The sequence below is a fragment of the Capra hircus genome, chromosome 2, assembly GCF_001704415.2.
Source record: "Capra hircus breed San Clemente chromosome 2, ASM170441v1, whole genome shotgun sequence".
NCBI lineage: Eukaryota > Metazoa > Chordata > Mammalia > Artiodactyla > Bovidae > Capra > Capra hircus.
Window position 1 is genome coordinate 6,604,331 of NC_030809.1, and position 24,077 is coordinate 6,628,407.

At 53.1% G+C, this 24,077-nt stretch overlaps 1 protein-coding gene across 1 annotated transcript; it reads right to left on the minus strand.

Annotated features, from left to right (window-relative positions):
• E2F2 (E2F transcription factor 2) lies at nucleotides 523-22,788 on the minus strand. The gene is made up of 7 exons (XM_018055614.1): nucleotides 22,537-22,788; nucleotides 17,093-17,198; nucleotides 14,752-14,971; nucleotides 13,770-13,928; nucleotides 12,282-12,396; nucleotides 10,309-10,501; nucleotides 523-3,757 (listed from the first exon to the last, which is right to left on the minus strand). Exons 1-7 carry the CDS (start codon nucleotides 22,786-22,788, stop codon nucleotides 3,489-3,491), a joined length of 1,314 nt encoding a protein of 437 aa, XP_017911103.1. The 3' UTR covers nucleotides 523-3,488.

A 24,077-nucleotide genomic window follows, 5' to 3' on the forward strand; every position in this document is an offset into this window, starting at 1 on the left:
CAAAAATTGGATAAAAATAAAAAAAACTAGGACTTCTCTGGATTAGTGGAGGGGCATAGTTTGTCAAACTTTGCCTGCATTAGAATCACCTAGAGGGCTCATTAAGACAGACTCAAAGTCCCACTCTCTTGCGTTTCTTCTTATTCAGAAGGTCTAAGGTGGGGCCTGAGAATATACATTTCTTACAAGTTCCCAGGGAATGCTGGTTTGGGGGCCACACTTTGAGAACCACTGATACAGAGGATGGGATGGAGAACGGGTAGCAGTGAGAGGATTAAGGAAGCTGCTGAAATAGCTCAGGTGAGAGGTGGTGGAGGCAACATAGGGCAGGGGTTCACATTTTAGATCTGGGTGCTGCAAACTTTAGTGTCTTAGTGGGGACATTTCAGGCATGGTACTAAGCCAGTGGAGAAAAGGGAGGCTGTTTTGCGGGGCTGGATCAGCCAGTTGGTCAGAAAGTCCCCACTCCCAACCAGACCCACCCTTGGTAACGACCTGCAGAAAGCACAAGAGACAAGGGGCCAAGGTTTGTCATTTAATGCCCAACCATCACAATATGAGGAGGTTTTACATGGTGCTCGTCAAGGCAGGACCAGAAACCAGGCTGGAGGTAAGTGACCCGCATGGAATCCCAGCACAGGGACCAGGTTCCCTCTAGACACTGGTGTCCAAGGCTCCACCCAGGAGCCAGCAGGCTGGCCGGGTTTCTGCTCATCGAGGGCCCCAAGGATGAGGCGGGGACTTCAGGACACAGTGACGAGAACCAGAAATCTGCTTGCAAACAACCCCAAAAGGCTTTCATTTCAAATGCTTTAAGCCACACCATGCTCAGACACAGGAACACCCAAACTCTTTCACTAAAAACTAAACACAGCACAGAACTGAGACTGAACACCTGGAAAGGAGAAATGAAGTCAAACCCACACAACAGCCAGTTTTAATGCGCTGTACCTTCCTCTTCTTCCCTGTGGCCGCATTGCTCAGACCACAGTGTGGCTGTGGAGAAGGGAGGCTATGCTGGTTTTAAGAAATGTCCTCAAATCTCCAAACTCTATCAGACAACTTAATGCTACTGGGTTCCCAGCAGCCCCTGCGCCTTAGATGCCCCTGGGGGCACAAGTGACGGGGGCATGGCGGGGGGAGGCTGCCAGAGGGACTGGGAGATTTCCTGGCAGAAATAAAGTACCTCAGAAAGAAACTGGCTTTTCTTCTACCCTGGTTTTAAAGTTTATTGGGCCCCTAAAGGGAATTCCACTCAAAATGCTTTTTAATGCACTTGATGGAACTTGGGAGGTTTCAGGCGTCACTGGCAAGAAAGAGGCACGAACTTGTTTCCTGCATGGAACCCGAGGCTTGGCCCGGGTGGTCCAGGCCCTGAGCCAGGCCGGGTGTGGAGGGGTTGGGATGGGAGGGGGCAGAGGCAGCTGCTCTAGATACAGGCCATGGGCCCAGGGGCAGCCCCTCTGTCTGGCCCTGTGGCTAGGCTTTTGGGGAATGAGCTTCAATTCTGGCTGGACTTTGCCGTAAGATTCATTCCCGGTGGGTCCTGCCAGCCTCTCCTTTTTTCTGATTTAATTCTAGGAGAAAGCTCCAGCCAGCGCCCCAGGCGTGGAAGGCAAAGGTCTCCATCCTCAGAGATGGCACATGGCTAAACCACCTCACAAGAGCCATGACGTCTCCAGCCCCACGCGCTCCAAACCAGGTCCTTCCCTCCACCCAAGGGCCCAGGGGCAGTCTCTTGGCCCTGGGCATGATGGGCTTCCAAACTGCCTTTTGCGGAGACCCTTGTGAGTATCAGGAGAGAGGAGACGAAATGCACCTCTGTAAAAGGCAAACAATAAGTCCTGTTATAGACTGGGGCAGCTGGGACCATTCCTGAGAGGGTACTGATTTGAGGACCAGGAAGCTGAGCCGATGACAAGGCCTGACTGTCCCCAGCTGGGCATTAGCTCACATCGGACCCCACCCCCAAAGAAGCCCACCTCCCAAACTTCAGATGCCAGTAGGTCAGCTCAGGAGCAACCCCACGGAGCCGACTTCATATTTGAAACCAACTTAATGCTACAAACTTAAAAAACAAAAAAGTGCTGCCCTGCTGAGTCCCTGAGGAAACCTAGCTGCCCAAGGGTGGGTGGTGGGTCTCAGACCACCACCACCCCGGGCTGCCTCTCTCCAGAAGGCACAGCCTGGCTTCGGCCCAGAGCACCCCCACCCCGAGTTGGGTGGGGAGGAGAGCTGATTCCTTGCTACCCAGCTGGGCTATATGGACAACGTGGGATGGTCCAGCCTCTGGGGGATGGGGAAGAGGTCAAAAGACCAGCTTATTAATAGGACCCCAAGCCTGAAGAGGTAACCTGAGCACATCTCCCCATTGGTTAGCTGCCAGTGTCTGGTCTGCAATGAAGACCCTTCCCTGTCACCTTTTCAACATCCTGTGACAAAAGGAGCCAACGTGCCACCAAGCCATGGTCACTTCTGTCCCTAGGTGGGTCTGTGTGAGAGCTGGGGGCAAGGGGAGGTCCTTAAAGAATCACCCCCTTCCACAAATGCGCCAAAAAAAAAAAAAAAAAAAAAGCTTCCTGGGATGGGGAGGCCCATACCAGCAGCTGCCATACCAGCAGCTACAGCAAGAGGTACTTTCTGGCAGTTTCTTCCTTTAATCTCACCCTTGTCTACAGTGAGGCTGCCTCTGCCTCCCAGGTCTTCAGTGTTAAACAGCCCCCTGTCCCAGAGAGAGGCAACCACAGAGCAAAGGAGCCTATAGCAACATCCCTCGCTTCCACGTTCCTGCCCCTGTTTCCCCAGGAGCTCTTCTGGGCTTAAGCCCCTGGGAACCCCAGCTCTGGGACACAGAACAGGAATCCAGCGGCTCCCTCTCGCTGGAATGAGGAGGCCGAAGTGCAATTGGCGTTCCAGAAGACTGGACGGGCCCTCGGGCCCAGCCCGCCGTGTTGGGGGCAGCTGGGGATTTGGCCTGGGCCCCTGGAAGCCCCAGCCTGCCCTTGGACAGCAGACGGCGCTGGGCCTGTCTGAGGAGCAGTCTTACTAGAAACTAGAAACACCTCCCTGCTAAAACTCAGGGAGGACAGACAAACAAAACTCAACCTGCAATAAATACAAAGGCATTAAGTGCTTCTCGATAAACTGAGGGTTCTAGTGGCCCCTCAAAAAGGCAGTCGCCAGGCCTCTCCTTAGACCCAGTCCCCTCCTCTAGAGCCCTTCAGGCGAGAGGTCAGAGATCAGGAGGCTCACTAGGCCTTCCCAGGCCCGGCTTCCACGAGGAAGGACAGGGCCCCACCCCTGCTGGGCTCCTACCCGGTATCCCTCACCTCCCCCAGGACAGCATCGACTGGCAGGTGGGTAGGAAAGGAAAGGGGAGGAGGGAACCCTTCCATCCTGAGGGCAACACCTCTTGTCTCACATCCTGTGAGGAGGTAGAAACGGGCCGGGCTGCCCCGGGTGGGGTGGAGGGTGCAGGCAGCACCAATTCAGTTAATCAGCAGGTCCCCGAGATCGTAGGTGTCGAAGAGGTCGCTGATGCCCTCCCCGCCGTCCAGGCCCCACAGGTAGTCATCCTGGTCTAAGGGCGGGGAGAAGCTGATCAGAGGGGAGCTGCCGGGCAGCGTCGGGGACAGGAACTGGTCCTCAGTCTGCTGCAGCAGTGGGTGCGGCAGCTCCAGCATGTTCTCCGTGGCCTCCAGGGGGACAAGGGGCGGCGGGGGCGGTGGCAGGACCTGCGGGGACATCAGTGCTGGCTCTGCAGACAGACAGACAGACAGGGTTACGCCCGGTCCCCCCAGAGCCGCCGGTCAGACCTCTGGGAACAAGAACTGCCTCCAGTTCCCTGGGCGGCTATGCACCCTGCACGTCTCTTCTATCCTGGCCCTCGCCCGAAGGCACAGGACACCTCCCTTTCCCACCCCAGTTCCAGCAGCAACCCCCTTCACCCGCACTCTCTCCCCTCCCCTCTCCTGTCTCTGCACACACCCCCAGCTTCTGCTCCAACCCTCCCCACTGTCACCATCAAGGCCCGCTCCCCTGAAGTCATCCACTGTTCTCTTTCTTTCTGCATCCACCCCTCTCACTCTCCTAGGTCTTTCCTGTCGACGCACAGACATCCTTTAATAACTCTTATCTTTAAAGAGCATTCCTCCTCTGACCTCATGACTCTCTCCAATTACCAGCCCATTATACTGCTCCCTTTCGCAGTGAAGTTTCCCAAGAGTTACCCATGGGACTTTCCTGGTGGTCCAGTGGCTAAGACATTGTGCTCCCGATGCGGGATGCTGGGGTTCAATCCCCGGTCAGGGAACTAGATCTTACATGCCGCAACCAAGAGTTTACATGTTGCAACTAAAGATCTCGCATGCCGTAACTCATACCTGGTGCGGCCAAAAAAAAAGAGTTTCCCGTGTTCACTCCCTACTTCCCCACCACTGTTCATGCTTCAGCCCACTCCAACCTGGGGTCTGTCCCCACCACGCCACTGAGCCAGGGCCCTCTGTGTTGCTAAATCCAGTGGTTGGTTCTCTGACCTCATCCTGTTTGACCTTCCAGCAGAATCGCACGCAGTCATTCACAACCTTCTGGAAACATGTTCTTCCCTTGGCTTCAGAGGTACTAGATTCTCCTGCTTTTCTTTCTACTGCTTTGGCTTCTTCTCCTTGATCTCCTTTCCTCTTCCCAACTTCTAAACCCTGAAGCCCACAGGCTCCATCCTCCGATTCTTCTCTCCTTTGGTTTCACTCAAACCCAGGTAAATCTCAGCCAGCCCATGGCTTTATACTTGTCTCCAGACCTGCTGCTCCCAAGTGGATGCCTCCAGCCTGGCCGCCACTTCCAGGCTCTGGGTTCCTGCTTCATCTCTACTTGGTGTTTACATGACATCAGAGCTCAGCATGTCAAAACCACACTCCCGGTTTAGTTCAGTTCAGTTGCTTAGTCATGTCTGACTCTTTGCGACCCCGTGGACTGCAGCACGCCAGGCCTCCCTGTCCATCACCAACTCCCGGAGTTTATTGAAACTCATGTCCTTTGAGTTGGTGATGCCATCCAACCATCTCATCCTCTGTCGTCCCCTTCTCCTCCAGCTTTCAATCTTTCCCAGCATCAGGGTCTTTTCCAGTGAGTCAGTTCTTCACATCAGGTGGCCAATGTATTGGAGTTTCACCTTCATTTTCAGTCATTCCAATGAATATTCAGGACTGATTTACTTTAAGATAGATTGGTTGGATCTCCTTGTAGTCAAGGGACTCTCATGAGTCTTCAACACCACAGTTCAAAGGCATAAATTCTTTGGCTCTCAGCTTTCCTTATAGTCCAACTCCCCAAATCTCCGTCTTCCCCCATCATATTCAGTGAACCCACACCCACTTAGTTGGGCTTCCCTGATAGCTCAGTTGGTAAGGAATCCACCTGCAATGCGGGAGACATGGGTTTGATCCCTTGGTTGGGAAGATCCCCTGGAGAAGGGAAAAGGCTACCCATTCTGGTATTCTGGCCTGGAGAATTCCGTGGACTGTATAGTCCATGGGGTCGCAAAGGGTCAGACATGACTGAGTGACTTTTACTTTCAGCTACTTAGTTGGGCTTAGGCCAAGAGGCCCAAGAATCATCTGAAATCCTGCCATTTCCCCCGAATCTAACCCAGCAGCAAGTCTGGTCATCTCCACAACCAAGTCAGCCCTCCAAGCTGCCCACTGGCTCTTCAGCCCTGCTGCTGCGGTCTGGGGCTCACCCCCTTGTCTCTCACTCAGGCCCCTGCCAGAGCCGCCTCACCCGTCTTCTTGCTTCTACTCTTGGCCCTCAGTCTATGCTCTGACTTAAAAATGGCTTAGAGGGACTTCCCTCGTGGTCCAGTGGTTAAGAATCCACGCTTCCAGAGCAAGGAGTCTGGATTCAGTCCCTGGTCAGGGAACTAAAATCCCATACGCTGTGTGGTACCACCAAAAAGTTTTTTTTTTTTTTTAAAGACAGAATAAAATCCAAGTTCCCACCAGAACTGAATAGGCTCTGTACAATCTCGTCCCTGCCTCCCTTTCTGTTCTCTCTCCGCACTACCTCCCACAGCTCACGCCCACCTCTCCAGACACACCGGCCATCACCTCCTCTTCAGCATACCCAGCTCATTTCCACTTAGATGTAAGGAGGTGATTCCCTACACAGGCATGTGGAGCAGGGCAGTGGAAATCCCCTGCCAAATATACCCTGACACCCAGAATCTCACCACCCGAATCGGTCCTTACCAACCAAGCATTGTTTTGAAAATACAACCATGCTGGTGTGCCAGACTGCCTGATCAACCTCTGAGCTAGGTGACTTCCTGGGTGGCCCAGAGGTTAAGAATCTGCCTTGCAAGGCAGGGGATGCAGGTTTGATCCCTGGTTGGGGAACAAAGATCCCACATGCCGTGGGGCAATTAAGCCCGCACATAGCAACTACTGAGCCTGCGTGCTGCAATGAAAGATCTCTCATATGATGCAACGAAGATCCTGCATGTCTAAACTAAGGCCTGATGCAGCCAAATAAATACTTTTTTAAATGGGTGGAAGGAAAATAAAATAAAATTCATGAAAAATCCCTAGAATTACAAAAAACGAACAGCACACACACACAAACCTCAAGCTAGCTGTGTAATTGTGTGGGCAAATGACAGCACTCACAGGCCTCAGTTTCCTCATCCCTAAAACGGGAATGACAATACCTGCCTCTGGTTGTTGAGAGGCTTAAATGCTAAGTGAGGCTAAAAAGAGCTGGTCTGCAGGCTGCCCTTCTGAAAAATAAAAATAGATCCCGATTACCGAGGGCTTGCTTCCCAGTGGCTCAGTGGTAAAGAATCCACCTGTCAATGAAGGAGATGCAGGTTGAATCCCCGGGTCAGGAAGATCCCCAGGGGGAGGAAACGGCAGTCCACTCCCGTATTCTTGCCTAGAGAATTCCATGGACAGAGGAGCCTGGCGGGCTACAGTCCACGGGGTCCCAAAGAGTTGCACATGACTAAAGAACCACCACCGAGGGCTCGCCAGACCCAGCTCTCCTCTCAAGGAGAGGCCTGTTCACCTCCTCAGACACTCAAGCAGCCCCAAGGGAGGTACTGTTATGATGTCTATTTATAGATGAGGAAACTGAAGCTCAAAGAAGCCAATCAAATGTAGTATTTGCATGAAAAAAAAGAGTTTGTTTAGCACACTGCAGAGGCCTGCAGGTGTTAAGAGGAAAAGACTGGAGGCTCAGACTCTAGCCCCTCTCACCGGCTACAGGACTCGGCACCTCGGTTTTCCCACCCAGAAAAATAAGGAGCCACCTCCCTGAGCTGTGGAAGCAGTAACCGAGCTGTCACATGTGAGAGGTTCAACCCCAGGTCAGACTCCTCTCATCCATCCACCCACCGACCCACCCACCCATCCGTTTCCTCTCTCTCGCTCCCTCTTTCTCTCTCGCTGTTTATTACATCCGGAAGAGAACTGCTCCTTATAACATCTGCGCCTCCACTGCACCCTGAATGGCTCGTATCCACTTAAATATCTCCAAACCCATACACAGTAGGTGTTTAGTTCACATAAATTTTTAAAAAGTCACATTCACGCTGTATCCTTGCCTGAAACGCACCCAAACATCACGAGGGAGATTTAGTGTCTCTGTTTTAGAAACGTGGAAACAGAGGCTCGGAGGAGTTAAAACAGCTCTCCCACAGTCACCCCATCATAGAAGGGGAAGCGCAGACTGAAACCCAAGCCTCCCAACTTCAGCTCGGGCACCCTCAGCCACATGTAGGTTTAAGTCAGAATGTCACAGCCTGGAGGGATGTTCAATGACCCAGGTTCTAACCCTCCCGTTACAGATGAAGGAAAAAAGTTCCCAAAGTGTTAGTGATTTCCCTGGTGGTTCCAGAACTGGGAAACCATCCCTTCCCAGGATGGGAACCTGGGTCCCAAGACTGCAGTGACTTCCTCTTTGGACCTGGCCCTTGGACCACAGGATGACCCTGCTTCAAGCCAGAACATGGAGCATGTGCGTGTGTGTGTATATACCTTCTGGAAGACTTCTCTTCTCAGCAGGGACATCACTAAGAGGCCATGTGACAAGGGTGGAGGGGGGCAGCAAGGGCACAGGCCCTGGTACAGAGCTGGCCCCTCCACCGGCTCTCCTGTAAACCTCTCGTCCTTTGGGGCCTCAGGCTCTTGACTTGTACAAGTGAGGTGAAAACCTCACCCTGGTTTCTGCATTCAGGTCCACCACCTCTGCCCAAGGTCTCAGATGAAAACTGAAGGTTCTAACTCTGGAGAGCCACGCACATGTTGACAGGGGGGTGAAAGAGCAGCGGAGGAGGAGGGAACAGGGCGGGGCCCCGGTCTGGACTGGCAGATAGGCACTGGGAGGTGCCCAGAGGGACAGATGGCTGACGCAGGGAGAGCCTTGGTCCCCGGACCAGGCCAGGACACAGCAGAGATCACTAGAGAAGAACTGGAAGTCTGGGCTCTTGTCTAGGCCCTGCTGCTATCTTGCTGTGTGACTGCAGGAAGGTCACTTGCCCTCTCTGGGCTTCAGTTTATTTGTGTATAAGATGAAGTGCTGAGTTAAAACAGGGGTCAACAAACTTCTGTAAAGGGGCCAGATAGTATTTTAGGCTTTGCAGGACGTGTATGGACTCTGCCACACACACATCACTTGCCCTACCCTGAACCCTCAACTCTGTAAAACTATGAAAACCATTCTCAGCTTATGGGTCATATAAAAACAGGTCAGATTTGCTTTGCAGGCAATAGTTTTGTTAACGCTTGAGTTAAAGAAATGGAATCCAATCTGCGTTCTGTAGATACCTGCTCCCATCTGCCACACACACAAAAAAGCCTCTTCCAGGGGATTCCCTGGCAGTTAAGAGGTGAGGACTCAGTACTTTCACTGTCATGGCCTGGGTTCAATCCCTGGTTGGGGAACTAAGATCTCACAAGCCACACGGCCGCACACACACAAAAAAGCCTTTTCCACCAGACCAGTTCTAGCTTTGCATTTGTTTAAACACCAGGGTTCTATTTAGGGGAATTCTGCTGCTAAGAAAACACGAGCCTTGCAGAGGCTCCCATTTCTACTCCTACCCGACTCCCAGTCTCCCCAGGAAGCCCTCAGGGACTCTCCCACTTCCTTACTTCTTGGCAACAGCCTCATTCTACCTCCGGCCAGGCGTAGACAGCTTTTAGCTGTACCACCCACCTCCCAGCCACTGTCCTTGATTTGTTCTGTGCCTGGTGGAGAGATTCCTGGGCTATGAGTGTGGAGGCCAAGGTTCAAGATACAGCTCCACTGCCTTCCAGCTGGGAGGCCTTGGGCAGGTCACATCAGCTCTGTTTCAGTTTATTTATCTCTAATCTGGGAACAATAAAAACCACCTCAAGAACTGATGTGAGGAGTTTTGTGATAATGGATGTCCTTGATACATGGTTGTGGTTCAAAAAACCTTCGTTATTATCTCCTAAGAAAGTGTTAAGAACTTCCCTGCCGGTCCAGTGGCTAAGAATCCACCTGCCAATGCAGGAGAGTTCAGTCCCTGGTCTGGGAAGATCCTACCTGCCACAGAGCAACTAATCCTGTGCACCACAGCAACTGAGTCCATTGTTGAGCCTTCCTTGGAAAACCTACAGTTTCCATTCACTAAGGGCTGATTGAGTGTCAAGGAGCATTTCTATTGGTTGTTACTGAAGTAGCAGGACTAATGGCAGAGACCACCATAATGATAATAACAGGTAATTATTATTGCTATTAATAACAATATTGCCAGTTATCACCAGGCATTGTTCTAAATGCTTTACCTATATACATATTTTTTGGCTGCACCTTGCAGTATGCAGGATCTCGAGTCCCCCAACCAAGATTCAAACCTGTGTCCCCTGAATTGGAAGCTTGATGTCTTAACCATTGGACCACCAGGAAAGTCCCCACCTTACTTATATTTATTAACTCATTCAATTTTCACAACCTGTGAAGTAGATCCTATTAATTACTATGCCCAAGTTACAGATGAGGAGATTAAGACAAAGAAAGGTTAAGTGACCTGTCCAAGATCATACGGCTGGTAAGTGGAAGAGCTAGGATTCGAACACAGGCCCTCCTCTGCCCAGAGCCACGTCAGTCTTCCCATTGAGACAAGGAACATGCGTGTGCTTTATAAAGTATAACGTGCAATGCACACACGTGGGGGAGAAGGATTCTCTCCCCTGATGGTGGGTAGAAGGTAGGTATCCCACAATTGCTGCTACGGAAAAGGAAGACTCGAAGGCCGGTGCCCTCCCCATCTCCCGCCCCTTGTCTCACCTGAGGATGCCATGGGTTCCGTGATCCCAGGGTCGCTGTTGCTGCTGGGCTGGGTGGAGTCAGGGCTGGGGCTGAGGGCGGAAGTGGAGGGAAGGGGCTCCCTGGCAGGACTGTGGGGCTCCTGCACCTCTTCTGGGCACAGGTAAACCTCGATGGGCCCCTGTGTGCTCTTCAGATGTATCTGCAGGTTTTCCTGCAGAAGGGAGAGAACCCAGGTCATGGGTCTGAGCACCAGGGCACTTACTCATGGCTCCGCATGTGTGGACGGACACATGAGGCTCTCAATGTCCATGCGAGCTCGCAGCCCCTGAGCTGGGTGCTGGGCCTGCCCCATGTGGCCTGTGGCAGACAACTGTCTGGGCCCAAGACCTCCCTGACTCCTTCTTTTAGGGAGAAAGCTTTGATTTTCCTTAGAGAAACCACTCCTTCCCTACTCTCAGGCCTGAGCTGGTATCATAAAAGCTGTCTTTGCCACTGCAAGTGGAGAGCTGGCCCGGAGTATGGCAGAGTGAGAGACGGAGTGCGTGAGGCCAACTTGAAGTCCCAGTTTGAGCACCTGAATCTAGCCTTGCCTGCAATCCCCAAATCTTCCCCTGGACCCGTCACTTGGGTCCCCCGGGGTGCCCCTCACTGAAGCAGGTTGGACGAGGTTTTCTGTTATTTGTAACCGAGAGACTGATACTAGGCCTTCCCGCCCTTGCTTCCTGGCTGCCTCAACCAACGTAAGCCACAGCTGCTAACACAACTGCTGCTCCTGACAGCATCCAGGTGTCCACGCCTGCGCCCAGGCAGCCCCTCTGCCTGCCCCCACTTCTCCTGGCAAAGACCCTATTCATTCTTTAGGACTCAATTTTCCTGTCATCACCTGCGGGCCCTTCTTCCAACTCTCCTTCCTCCAGGCCCTCAAAGCAAATGACAGCATCACTGCTTGCTTGGCTGGCTCTTTTCCCCACTAAGTCCTGAGATTTTTCAAAGTGAGGGCAGGGCCCTTATTTATCTGAATGCTTTTCTGCTAAACAGATTATGTCCTGAGCACTTATTAGACTCTGGGTTGGGAGTACAACACGGGTGGAACATGGTTTTGTGGAGGTTACCCTCTAATAGAGGAAGCAGCACATAATTATGTAATCACCGATACATCCTGGCCAACGGAGGTTAAATGTGATGGAGAAGGGCAGGTGGTTATGAAGCTGGGGAGTAATCAAGGAAGGCTTCCTGAGGAGGTGACGTTCATGTTTCGACCTGCAGGATGAACAGCAGTAAAGCAGGCAGAGAGGGACTTCCCTGGTGGTCCAGTGGTTAAGAATCTGCTTTCCAGTGCAGGGAACGAGGGTTCAAGGAACCTGGTTGGGGAACTAAGAGTCCACATGCTGCAGGGCAACTAAGCCCACGTGCCCTAGAGCTCACTAGCTGCAACTACCAAGCCCACACGCTCTGGGGTCGGCGCCACAACTAGAGAACCCGTGTGCTGCAGCTAAAACCCAAATAGAAATAATGAGGCCAAGAGAGGGAACAGCATGCCAGAAGGCCTCGTACTGGGGTTGAGCTTAGCGTGGTGTAGGAACCGCAGGCAGGTCAGTGTGGCCGAAGTAAAGACAGGTCAGGAGCAGCACAGAGAGGAGGCTGGAGGGGTCAGAGCTCAGACGGTCCCATAAGGTGTGTAAAGAATGCTGGCCTTTAACCTAGGAGAGCACGGTTAACATGGAAGGACTATTGTGAGTACCGACAGCGCTGTGTGTGGGCAGGGCTGGTGGGAGGCGGAGAGAAACCGGGAACAGAGAGATTTCTCAGGCCGGTACCTGATGCCCTTGCCAGCTTCTGCCTCTTCTGCCCCAGCTCGGAGACCATCAGTCTTCCCAGGGCCACCAGCACGGCCCTGGGAAGCTTGGGCCTGGGCAGTTCTGGGGACAGAACCCGCAGGGCTGCCTGGAATGTCCCTGGCCCTGCCCTCCACCCAACGCTTCCCCTCTCACCTCACTCCTGTCAGGCACCTCCAGTCTCGTCTGCGGAGGGGCCTTGACCGCAATCACCGTCTGCTCCTTAAAGTTGCCCACAGCACGGATGTCCTGGTACGTCACGTAGGCCAGTGTAGGGACAGGGGAGTCAAGAGAAGTGACTGTTGGCTCGAAATTCAAATTCCCAGCTTGCCCAGAAGGGATCTAAACCCACCTCTCAAAACCTCTAACCATCTCCAAACTATAACCTGTTATTTTAATATCATAAGCTACATTGAATCCCTTGAGATATAGGGGTATAAATCATTTTTAAAAAATCTGCCTTAGGGGTTTCCCTGGCAGTCCATTGGTTAAGACTGCACTTCAAATGCAGAGGGTGTGGGTTCAATCCCTGGTCAGGGAACTTGCCCACTTGTCACGTGGCATGACCAAAAAAAATAAATGATGCCTTATATCAGCTTTTTACATAAAGGCTTCAACTGTTAAGGTAGATTATAAGCTCTGTCTTATTTCTTTATATTTCTCATAATGCCTCCCATCCTTCCAAAAATATAAAGTCAGATCCAAATGCCAATTAGATGGGCAAACCATTTGGGGAAAGTGTATGTAAAGCCATTGCAAAATTTATGCTCTTTGACCTCATTGATTCAATCCTAGGAATCTAACCCAAGGAAATAAGTTTAAAAAGAAAACTCAGGAAAAGGTTCTATCTATAAAGATATTCATAACAATGTTTCTTTACAGATGCAGAGATCTAGAACTGATCTCAATGCCGTTCTAGGCTTTGTCAACAAACCACAGTGGGCTGAGTAGGACATTCTCAAGCCATTTAAAATGCAAGGTTAAACCATATGAAACTGCTGTTTTTTATAGCTTAAAAAAATGGTCCAATACCAATTTCAAGTGAATCAACCAAAATAATTAGAAAGGACGAATAACAACATAAAAACCACCTATGGTAATATACTACGTGGAGAAAAAAAAGTGAAAGTGAAGTCGCTTAGTCATGTCCAACTCTTTGTGACCCCGTGGGCTGTAGCCTACTTAGATCCTTCGTCCATGGGGTTTTCTAGGCAAGAGTACTGGAGTGGGTTGCCATTTCCTTCTCCCGGGAATCTTCCTGACCCAGGGATCGAACCTGGGTCTGCTGCACTGCAGACCGACGCTTTACCGTCTGAGCCACCAGGGAAGCCAAGTGGAGAAAAGTAGGATATATTAAAATACTGTGTACAGTAGGCACACACTGTATTTATTTTTCTCCATATATTATGTTTTCTCAATTTTCCAGATTTACGGAAATGTACTTGTCTTTTTTTTTTTAATCTTAAGAAAGTAACTTTAATAGACCCAAGAGGAAAAACCACCAAGAAGTCTTTCTTCAGTGATACGCCAGACCCCTGGGATACATCAGCTCCTGCAGAGAGGTTCTGCATCAGCTCTGGGTGGTTATGAGCATGCCACAGGCCCCCTGCCCCCAGACCCCTTCTTCCCAACCAAGGAGGATATCTCTTGTTGGCCTTGTCCTCCGTCAGGTGCTTGAAGCTCAGAGAGCAGCTGTGGATGAGCTGGTCCAGGGCCTGCTCCATGCTCATCAGCTCCTTCAGCTCCTGCCCCAGCTGCTGCTGCTTCCCAGGCCGTGTGGGGTCTTCCAACAGTCCCCTGCCTCTGGGGACAGAACAGCCACCCCACCCAACAGTGTCAGTCTCAGTCTCCACCCAGGGACCCCCGTCCCAGGGCTGCTGTGCAAAGCCGCACAGGCGGTGCAGGCGAAACTCCAGGAAGGGGCCATTCACAGGGTCTATGAAGGTGCCCCCTGGCTTGTAAAGATTAGTGGTCCTGCCTAGCTCCCAGGGAACTGCCAGGGATTGAAACTTGAGTTTTGGGGATTGGGCTAGGGAAAAGAAACAAGTCAGGGCCTGACTCCACTTTTGAGGGGCGGAGGCTTTCAATGTTACCCACCCCATGCCGCAGGCTGCTCCAAATGGCAGGGAGCTGCAGTGACCTCACTCCTGACTCCTCTGCCTGCGTTCTCTTAAGAGCTCATGCCAGGGGTTACAGATCTGTTCTATAAGACCTTGTAGAAGTGAGGGATGGAGTCCTTATCTCAGCTGAAAGGAGTCTAGGTTACTACTGCTCAGTATCCCACAGGACTGTCCTAAATTAGAAGTATTGGGACCCCTGGCTCAAAAAGATCTAGGGTGCGCTTAGCCTCTACACGCCCTGGATATCACTCTCTGCCCCCGCATGCTCTCCTCATTTTATTCTAGCATATACACCTGCTCTTCCATCCCCTTCTTAAATACACTGGCTCCACCCCCAGCATGTAAGCTCATTGGATGTTGCCCTGGAATTCCCCAGCCAGCGCGTGTGCCCATTGGATGCTGCTCTCAGGCCCGCCTCCCACATTGCAACCTGCGGCTATTGCCCCTGGCCCCGCCCACTGCACCTGCACCCACTGGTGCCGCCTGCCCCAGGCCCAGGCACTCACACCCACTGGATGTTGTTCTTGGCCTTCTTGCGGATGAGCTGGATGCCCTCCAGCACGTTGGTGATGTCGTAGATGCGTCGCTTCTGCACGTCCAGCACCTCAGCAGCCCAGTTCAGGTCCAGAACCCCATCCTCAGACTCACTCAGGAGGTAAATGAATTTCTTGGTGAGCAGCCCCAGCGATGTGTCGTAGCGAGTCTTTTCCCCAGGGGACTTGGGGGCTGAGGAGGAAAGGGGCTCAGTCACTGCTCAGAGAGGGGCCCTGGGGACCTTCCTCCATTGACCTGAAGCCACTAAGTCCCACCCTTCACATGAGCACCCACTTCCCAGTTTACAGAGTACTGGGAGGGTGGGAGGGTGGCCATTCACCACCACTGTTCAAATAGGGAATCTGATAAACTGGAGAGGCAAAGTAACTTGCTTCAGGTTTCACAATCATGGAGGCGTTATCAGGGCTGGAAACCAATTATTCTAACTCTTGGTTCACACCTCTCCACCAAAGCTCAGAGCAGCCATACCACCACCAACACCAACAACAAATGCTTACTGCGTGTAGGTCACTGTTCTAGGCACTTCCCATATACAACATATTTAATCCTTACCACACCCTATAGGTTTGGTATGGAAGCATCCCCATTTCACAGATGAGAACACTGAGGCACAGACAGACTAAGTAATTTGCTCAACTCCCTCAACTAGCAAGTGGCCGAGTTGGCACTTAAATCCAGGCAGCCTGGCTCCAGAAGTCTCCTTTCCTAACCACTACCCAATCCTACCAGTTATGTCAGAAATTTGGAATTAGGGTAGGAAGGAAATAACAAGGACATGTTTATAGACTTGCTTTTTTCTTTATTTTACTGAGATATAATTGACATCCAACACTGCATAAGTGTAGACTTGCCTTTTCTTTCTATGTGTCATCCAGTGATTATCTGAGAGGAATCAGTCTTGTTACGTCACATGCAGCTGGTTCACGAAAAAGGTCCCTTTCTTAATGAGGTCGATGTCACAAGACCATACCTCAGCTGCAGCATCTTAAACCACAAGAAGACTTTTGCAATCTAGTGACTTGCAAGTCATATAGCAAGTTAGTGGCTAAACTAGTTCTGGGAAGTGAGTTTTAGAGAGTCTCAGATTCCTCTAGAAGGGGACTTTAGAACCCCTTAATATATAGATCCAACCAGTCCATCCTAAAGGAGATCAGCCCTGGGTGTTCATTGGAAGGACTGATGCTGAAGCTGAAGCTCCAGTACTTTGGCCACCTCATGCAAAGAGTTGACTCATTGGAAAAGACCCTGATGCTGGGAGGGACTGGGGGCAGGAGGAGAAGGGGACAATAGAGGATGAGATGGCTGGATGGCATCACTGACTCGATGGACATGAGTCTGAGTGAACTCTGGGAGTTGGTGATGGACAGGGAGGCCTGGTGTGCTATGATTCATGAGGTCACAAAGAGTCGGACACGACTGAGCGACTGAACTGAACTGAATATATAGATAGCAAGTATTTGGCACACAGACAGCTTTGTCAATTTTTGCATCCAAGACAGACATTACTAATTGATTGGGATCCTTCAATGAAGAGCTCTGGGAAGCCTCTACTAGTCAACTGAGAGGAAACTTTCTTGCTATTCCTGATCTAGCTGCACCTTGTTTGACAGATGATATGGCTAAGGAGTGACCACTCATGTGCCCTGCCCAGACCTGGAAGTTCCAGACCCTCCATCTTCCAACCCAGTCACATACCTTTTTTTATTAGGTCTCAGTTCCCCCAAATTAGCGTTAATACAATTGCTTAAACTCCCTCTCAAACCAGGATGGTGCTCAGTCACTCAGTCGTGTCTGACTCTTTGCAACCCTGAGGACTGTAGCCGCCAGGCTCCTCAGTCCATGGGATTCTCCAGGCAAGAATACTGGAGTAGGTTCCCATGCCCTCCTCCAGGAGCTCTTCCTGACCCAGGGACTGAACCCACGTCTTCTGTGTCCCAGGTGGATTCTTTCCTGCTGAGACACCCCTGGAAACCCCTCAAGCCAGAATACTGACTGAAAATATCAAGAGGCAGAAACTGGCTTCTGGCCCTGACTCTACTGACTAGCAGTTTGACCCTGGGTTAAGTCCCTGAAGCTCTGGGTCTCCAGCTGCCTCATCAGTAAAAGGGGGATAATCAACCTGCCTGGCAGGATCCAGTAAGAAGGTACAGGACACTGCTTTGTAAACCAGAAAGTGCGCTACAAATATCACTCCTAGTAACTTGGCCTGGGCTGCTGCCCTCTGGCCCTCCCCTCTCCACCTTGTCTCCGAGCCTGCCCTTAGATAATACCCCATCGGCGTGGGTATCTTACTTTTGGGGCTGGGGAGGCCATCCACTCTAATGCACTTCCCCTTGGGAGTCCGGAATTCAGGGACCGTGGGCCTCCCGATCCCCTCCAGGTCCAGCTTCCTTTTGGCCTTGGGGAGAGAGAGGAGAGAGAGGCAGAGTTTGAGAAGCATTCCTGCTTTAGCCTTTCCCCAACCTGGGGCCAAAGCCCTAAGGCCGCCAGAAGCCTAAGGCCTCCGCCTCAGTTTACCACCAATCCTGGGGGGAAAAAAATCACTGTACCTGGTAAGGAAATATCAGTGACTTGAAAAGGAAGCTTTCAGGGGAAGGAAGTCCTATTGCTGAGGGGCCTACCACACTCCCATCTTCTGAGGCCCAGGCCCTCAAGGCTACCAAAGCCAGTGTGGGTTTTAATGCAGGGTTCCTTAATAAGAAGCCCCAAGGTCACTTCTGCATCCGTCTCTCCACCCACTCCCGGTATGATACAGGGAGGAAGGAATGGGTGGGGCCTACCCCACATCAGGCTGGGGAGAGCCCCCCTCCCCCCTTGCAGAAGCAGCTGGCCCAGCCAGACCGAGTGCCCATCACAGCCTCACAGCTGGCCCTTTATCAGGGTGGGGCTGGGCATCCGCCCAGGCTCAGGGGACTTCCTGGCTCAGTGCCACACCCCAGGGAGGTGCCCACATGGGGAAGAAGTGCAAACATCCCCCCACCCCCATGTTTGGGCTCCAGCTCAAGGGCCCCGGGAGCCTCCTGAATAGACTCTATTTGCCATTCTTTCTTTGCTGAGCGGGGCAGACAATGAATCCTTCCCCTGTGTCTTAAGGACAAGCAGCTGAGGTCCCCCCTGCTCCCCCCTCCCTGTTCCCGCCAAGCTTGGGAAACACCTGCTGGGGAAATCAAACCACAGACCCATCTGCTCCTCTCCACCCCACTGCCGCCCGGCCTCAATTACGCCCAGAAGCAGTGCTGGCCCGGAAGGGGCCTCTCTCTTCGCGAGGGCTGGGCAGAGGCAGGGTTGGGGCACTGGGGCACAGGTCAGAGATATGGGCTTGGGTCTCCCCACTCCTTCACAGGCTCGCTGTGTGACTTGGGAAACATTCCACATTTAGGAGCCCCTGTTTCCTCCTCCTAAAATGAGGTAGACGAGACCTACCACCGGGGGCTGTCCTAGAGCTTCAAGGACACAGATAAACTTTGTAAAGCGCTCAGCACTCAGTAGGGGTTCAGGCTAATCTCAGCTTCTTCTTTGACAAACTATTCTGGGGGTCGCTGAACCCATTTCCTTCCTCTCCCTTTCCCCCAGTCACCTAGACACCCCTACCCTAGCTAAGACAGAGAGGCCTATTTTAACCTTTGGTGGTGAGGTCATGCTCAACAGGGCTGAGACTTCTAACCGCTGCTGAGCACAGCTGGGCTGACAGGTGTTGGGGGTGATGATGGCTCTTGCTGCTGTCAGCTCCCTTCCTCCTTCTCATGCCTCCTCCAGGAAATCTTCCTGGACTGATCTGAGGAGCCCCATTCCTTGGTTTGAGGAGCCTGGATATGATTCTCCTCTCCTCCACCCCCATCCAGACCTGGACATGATCCAAACACCACACCTCTCTGCTTATTTGAATCTCTTGTTGAAGTCTCTCTGAAATATTCCTTTTCTAACCTCCCAGCTGGGGAGATGCTAGATTCTAGGGACGGTAACCTGCTCTAGTCCCATCTTGTCTATAGAAAAAGTCCTAATCATTCACTGAGACCTTCTACCTGCCTTAGACCAAGTCCCAACATTCATCATCTCGCTGAATCTTTCCATATCGCAAATCCCCATTTTACAGCTGAAGAAAGTGAGACCTGGTGAGTCCAGGGCAAGGAGAAGAAGGGGAGTCACGCTGAGTTCTACCTGAGACAGAGATGGCGCCCAGAGTCTCCCCACCCCCACTCGCCTCCCCCACCCAAAGAAAACCAGCCTCTGCTGAGTTCACAGAACACACCAGGAAGAACCACACGACCTGCAGAGCAAGGAGGGGAGGGCCTTGAACGGAGTACCCGAGCGGGGCCTAGCGCATGCTCACCAGCCCTAACTCATTATGGCAATCTCTCTTCCAGAAGGAGAAGTGGAGACTCAGAGAGGATAAGCCATGTGCCCAAGGCCACACAGAGAGGACAGCCAGAGTTTGAGCCCAGGTCTGTCTGACTCCAAAGCCATAGACCAGACTGCTCAGTTCCAAACCAAACACATTGCCCAAGAACCTGCTGAAATTCAAGTCAAGACCTGGCTGTGTTCATCTGCCCCCATCACTACTTCACACACACACACCGGTCCCCTCCCTTTTCTTCCCCCCTTCACCTGGTTGTGTTCACCTGCCCCCATCACTATTTCACGCACACACACACCGGTCCCTTCCCTTTTCTTCCTCCCCTTCACCCTTATCCTGCACTCTCAGGGTCCCTAAGCAGCAAACTGTGAGTCTGTCTCGCTGACACCTTTGAGCACTGCCCATAGAAAAGTCAGCACGGATGCGCCTGAGCCCGGAGAACAGAAGTGGCAGAGGACAAGCCCAGGAGGATGAGGACCGAGGAGAGGCTGAGTGCAGGCCTTGGAGCCAGAGCCACCTGGGTCCCCATCCGGGCAGACCTCCTGAGCTCCACCGGCAGAATGGGGATGGCTGCTCATCCCCTGTCATCGAGGATCCCGTGAGAGGGCAGCAAAGGGCTTGCACAAGCCGTGGAGCTGTGATCGCTAACCAGGGGCAACAGCGAGGGGAGGGCTCAGAGGCGAGCTCAAAAGCATCGCGGATGTGCCTCAGAGCAAAGGCCAGCTGGGCTCCAACCTGACCCTCTTAGGCTGCCCCTCTGACTTAACCTAAAGGCCTGGTTAAGATTCCAGTCCACACTGGCAACCCCACAGGAGAAGAATGAAGTTCCTTGCTCAGGCAGCCCTAGAGGTGAGAGGGCCAGTGATGCCAGACATCACCCCCAGCAGGTGAGGTAACCCAGGCTCAGAGGAGGGGAGGTGACTTGCCCAAAATCACACGGGGCGTGGAGCCTCATCTCTCCTGAGTCCCAAGTCCTAAGTCAGACGGTGCGGATAGGAGCTGGTGTTAAGAAGCTGAGAACTTCGCTTCCAGATCCCCCCCAGCCTCCCTATGCCTACATTTCCTCATCTGACCCACCTTGTAGGGGTGCTCATTAAAATGCTCATTTTCCTTCCTGATTCTCAGAGGAAATTTGGAAAATACAGACAAATGAAAAGCAAAGGAGAAGTCTGCAGGATCCCACCCTTTCCCCAGGCTCTGGCAGCGTGACCCCAAGTGAGGCCATGGGTCTGGCTGGAGCCAGATCACCCCACAGGTGGTGGAAAGAGCTCTAGCCAGGGAGCGAGGAGACCCAGGTGCCCGCCTTCTGTCTGCCACTGATCTTGTTTTGCCATCCCTGAGCAGTGCCTAAGGTCCCTTTAAACAGCAGCTCCCCAACAAATCCTGCCTCACCCTGCACTTTGCAGCCTGGCCACATAGCAAGTGGCCACACCCAGGGTTGGGGTTGGAGCTGCTCCTGGTCACACCCTGTGAAAATGAGTAACAGGGGTCCACCGCCTGCCCACAAGGCTTTGGGACACCGGGCAGCCGGGGAATGAACGGAGAGGGGGCTCGGAGGCCTTTAGGGTGACCTGAGGCAAAGAGATGCTCCCACGTCTTGGCTTAGGACCTGGACAAGTGACTTCACAACTCAGCTTAGTTTCCTCATCTGTGAGATGCCTCATCCCAGGCATCTTGACCAAGATAACGAATGTGAAGAGTGCCAAGCAGTGCCTGGCACATGAGAGGCATTCAGTAAAAGAGCCATTCTTGCTGTGCTCACTGAGCCCCTCCGGGAGGGAGGTACAGACAGATGCACTCGGCTCCTCTGGGAGGCAAGCGGTTCAAAACCACAGCTGTTACTAAAACTCTGCTGGGTCGCCTGAAAGCAGCTGGCCAGAGGAGAGACTGGGCCCACCACTGAGCCCCCTCCCTGGGGGCACCCAGCTCCTAAATCAGGTGGTACTGGAGAAAGTCAAGCAGAGAAGAGACTGTATCTCCCTATATAACTTCAGACAGATTACATTCCCTTTCCAAGCCTCAGTTTCCCCCTGCAACATGGAGCTGCTAGGGTACAAAACTGTTTTAGATTGTAAAATACTGATCAAGAGATAGATGCAAAACTCCTGGTTATCTTTGGGTGCTTGACCTGTAAAAATAGGAAAAGCACTCCTGCCTCCTTCCTCCTAATTGGAAAGAATGTACAAGAAGGGGCTCTGAAAGTTGAAAGCCTTGATCATGAGCAAAGCAGGATTCCAGAAGCAGGAAGTGGGGGCTCTGCCTGCAGCCTGGGAGCCTAAGCCTGCTGACTGACACAGGTCTGATCAGTGCCTCTAGATCAGAGGCACTGGGGCAGAGGGGGTTATCAGTTTCTGTACTTGAACTTGATTTACCTCTCACAAGAAAGCAACCTACAACACCACCATCTTCCCTCCCGGATCCTGCTTCCAAAACCCTGGACCTTGAGCTAGGAGAGAACTGAGGTGAATTAGTTCCCACAGCTACCCCCCTGCCACACACACACACAGATTTTCAAGACAAGGAAAATGAAGCCTAGACTCGGGCTAAGACTTGTTCGAGGACACACGGTGAATTAGTGGCAATCAGGATGAGAAACCAGGCTCCCCAACTACCACCCCCACTCCCCAGGGCTCTTCTCACTCCATCCCCACCCTACAGTTGTTTCATTTTGCTTGGGCTCCAGGAATTCCACTCCCACAAAACACACCCTGTGCCTGGTGCCACCACACTTTGGGCCCTCCCTGGCAACAGGCCTGGGGGTTTGAGAAAGGAACACTCCATCTGCAAAGGAACCTCAGAGGGCTGCCCCAACCTTGCACCTGCTACTGGCTGGCTGGGACAGAAGACTGGGCCTGGGGGTGGGGGTGGGGGTGGGGGTGGCACCTAGTGCAGATAATTGGGAAAGAGTTGGCTGGATGGTAAATTGAGTCTCAGCCCAGCTGGATCTGAGACCTCCTCCTGTTTTAAAGCCCCCACGGTATCCCCAGGCTCAGCTCCGTGCTTGGACAATAGCAGATACCAAGTACTGGTTTCTGAACCAAACAATGAATGAACGAATGAATGAAACTGATTCCATAGATTTCCCCAAGGTCACAGGTGCCCCGGGGGTCGTGGATTGGGTCTCCACACTCCTGATCCAGTATTCTTTCTAATCCACTCCAGTGGATGAGCTCATTTCATCCCAAGTCTGAAAAGGAAAGGCTCTTCTCCTTAGATATTGGGGCAATGAGTTGTTCTGGAAGCTGAAAGCAACCCTTCTGCCTCCCCAGACTCGATCTGCCTCACTTAGCCTAGGTCCCAGGCGCCCCTCCCGCCTTCCCCACACCCGTAAAAGCAGAGAGGGAAGCGTTGGGTGTGGGTGGGTGGGGGTCCCCAGCATTACCGGCAGCCGGCCAGCCGGCACGCATCGCACAGCTTGACCCTCCGGTCCGTGGGGGGTGGCGTCGAGGCAGGTGCCGGGCGCCGCAGCGGGAGGCACAGTCTGCGGGTACATCTGGGTGTAGTAGGTGGTGGTGGTCGGGCAGAGCTGGGGGCTGCTGAGGCCCGGCGACCACAGCTCCGTGGGGCTCATCGCGGGCAGCCCCTTTGGGGGTGGCCCGGCTGCCGGAGCCAGGGCCCGAGGCCCCCGCAGCATGGCGAGCGCAGCGCCCCCCTTCCCAGCCAGGCCTGGCGCGCCCGCCGGCACCTGCGGGCTTCGGAGCCCGCGGCGGCTCACACCGCCCGCGGCATGGCGCGCGGGCCAGGCAGGGCCGGACCCTCCTCTCCTGGCCCGCAGCCGAGCCGGGCAGCGCTTGGAGATCGCCGCTTGGAGATCGCCCGGCGCCGCCGGCGGCGGCGGCTGCGGCAGGGCCAGGGGCTGCCACGCCCCTGGGGCGCCAGCGACCTGCGAGGGCCCCGCGCCCCCGAAGGCTTCAGCCCCTGGGGTCCGGCGCGCTCCGGGGAGGGGGTCTCTGGGATGCCCACGGGCTCGGCAGAAACAGCGATGCACTCAGATGGGGGAGGGGGACCGATCGCACCGACTCCCTCTCGCCTCGATCTGAAGTCCCTGAGTCTTTCTCCGCTGCTTTTTTTTTTTTCCCCTTTTTTTTTTTTAGCGCGAAACTGCGTGCCGCGAAATTCGGATCTCCCGCGGAAAATGCCGGGCTCCAATTGGTCGCTGCTACAGGCACAGGCTCCACCCCCCGGAAGGACCAGTCCCTCGAGGTGGTGATTGCAACACTAGCTTGATGCTTAAAGGGGCCGCCGTACCTGCTGTCGTCCGGTGCCCTCCCGCTCTGGCAGCCCGAGAAACAGACCCGGAGGGTGGTTCCCAGACAGCAGAGGCAACCACGCCCTGAGGACTGGGTCCGAATACCCAGGGGGTGGAGGGGATCTTTTGGCGTGGAGTCTTTGGCCTGAACCCAAACCCAGTGGTACATTGCTCGAGCTGCAGGCCTTTTGTTAGTTTGCATTATAGCTCAGCTAACGCTAATGTAGAGGTATTTATATCCTTTTCCCCGCTGAAATGAAAGCCAGAAAAGTCCACTCTTTCTTGGCACGGGGCGGGGTGGCGGTGGGGGAAGGGCGAGGGACGGAGACTAAGGTTTATACCTCTTCATAGGGGGATCCTAACATCTATCGGATGAGATGGATGGCATCACCGACTCAATGGGCATGAGTTTGAGTAGGCTCCAGGAGTTGGTGATGGACAGGGAGGCCTGGTGTGCTGCAGTCCATGGAGTCGCAAAGAGTCGGACACGACTGAGCGACTGAACTGAACTGAACATCTATGCCCGGCCACAGCATGCCTAGCACCCTGCTAGATGATTGCTTTGTCTTATTTTATTTAACTGAATCCAATAATTGCCAAAAGAGGAGTGATGATCTTCCTGGCAAAGATGGACCGTCTGAGAGGCTAGGTCACTTGCTCAAGGTCACACAGAG

Bases quoted from the DNA above. Each gene is read 5' to 3' on its own strand.
- E2F2 (XM_018055614.1), bottom strand. From the start codon at position 22,788: ATGCTGCGGGGGCCTCGGGCCCTGGCTCCGGCAGCCGGGCCACCCCCA. The intron at 17,199-22,536 runs GTAATGCTGGGG...TCTCTCCCCAAG, and splicing joins TGCCGGCTGGCCGGCTGCCG to GCCAAAAGGAAGCTGGACCT. The intron at 12,397-13,769 runs ATATCCTCCTTG...CCCTGTCCCTAC, and splicing joins GAGGACAAGGCCAACAAGAG to ACTGGCCTACGTGACGTACC.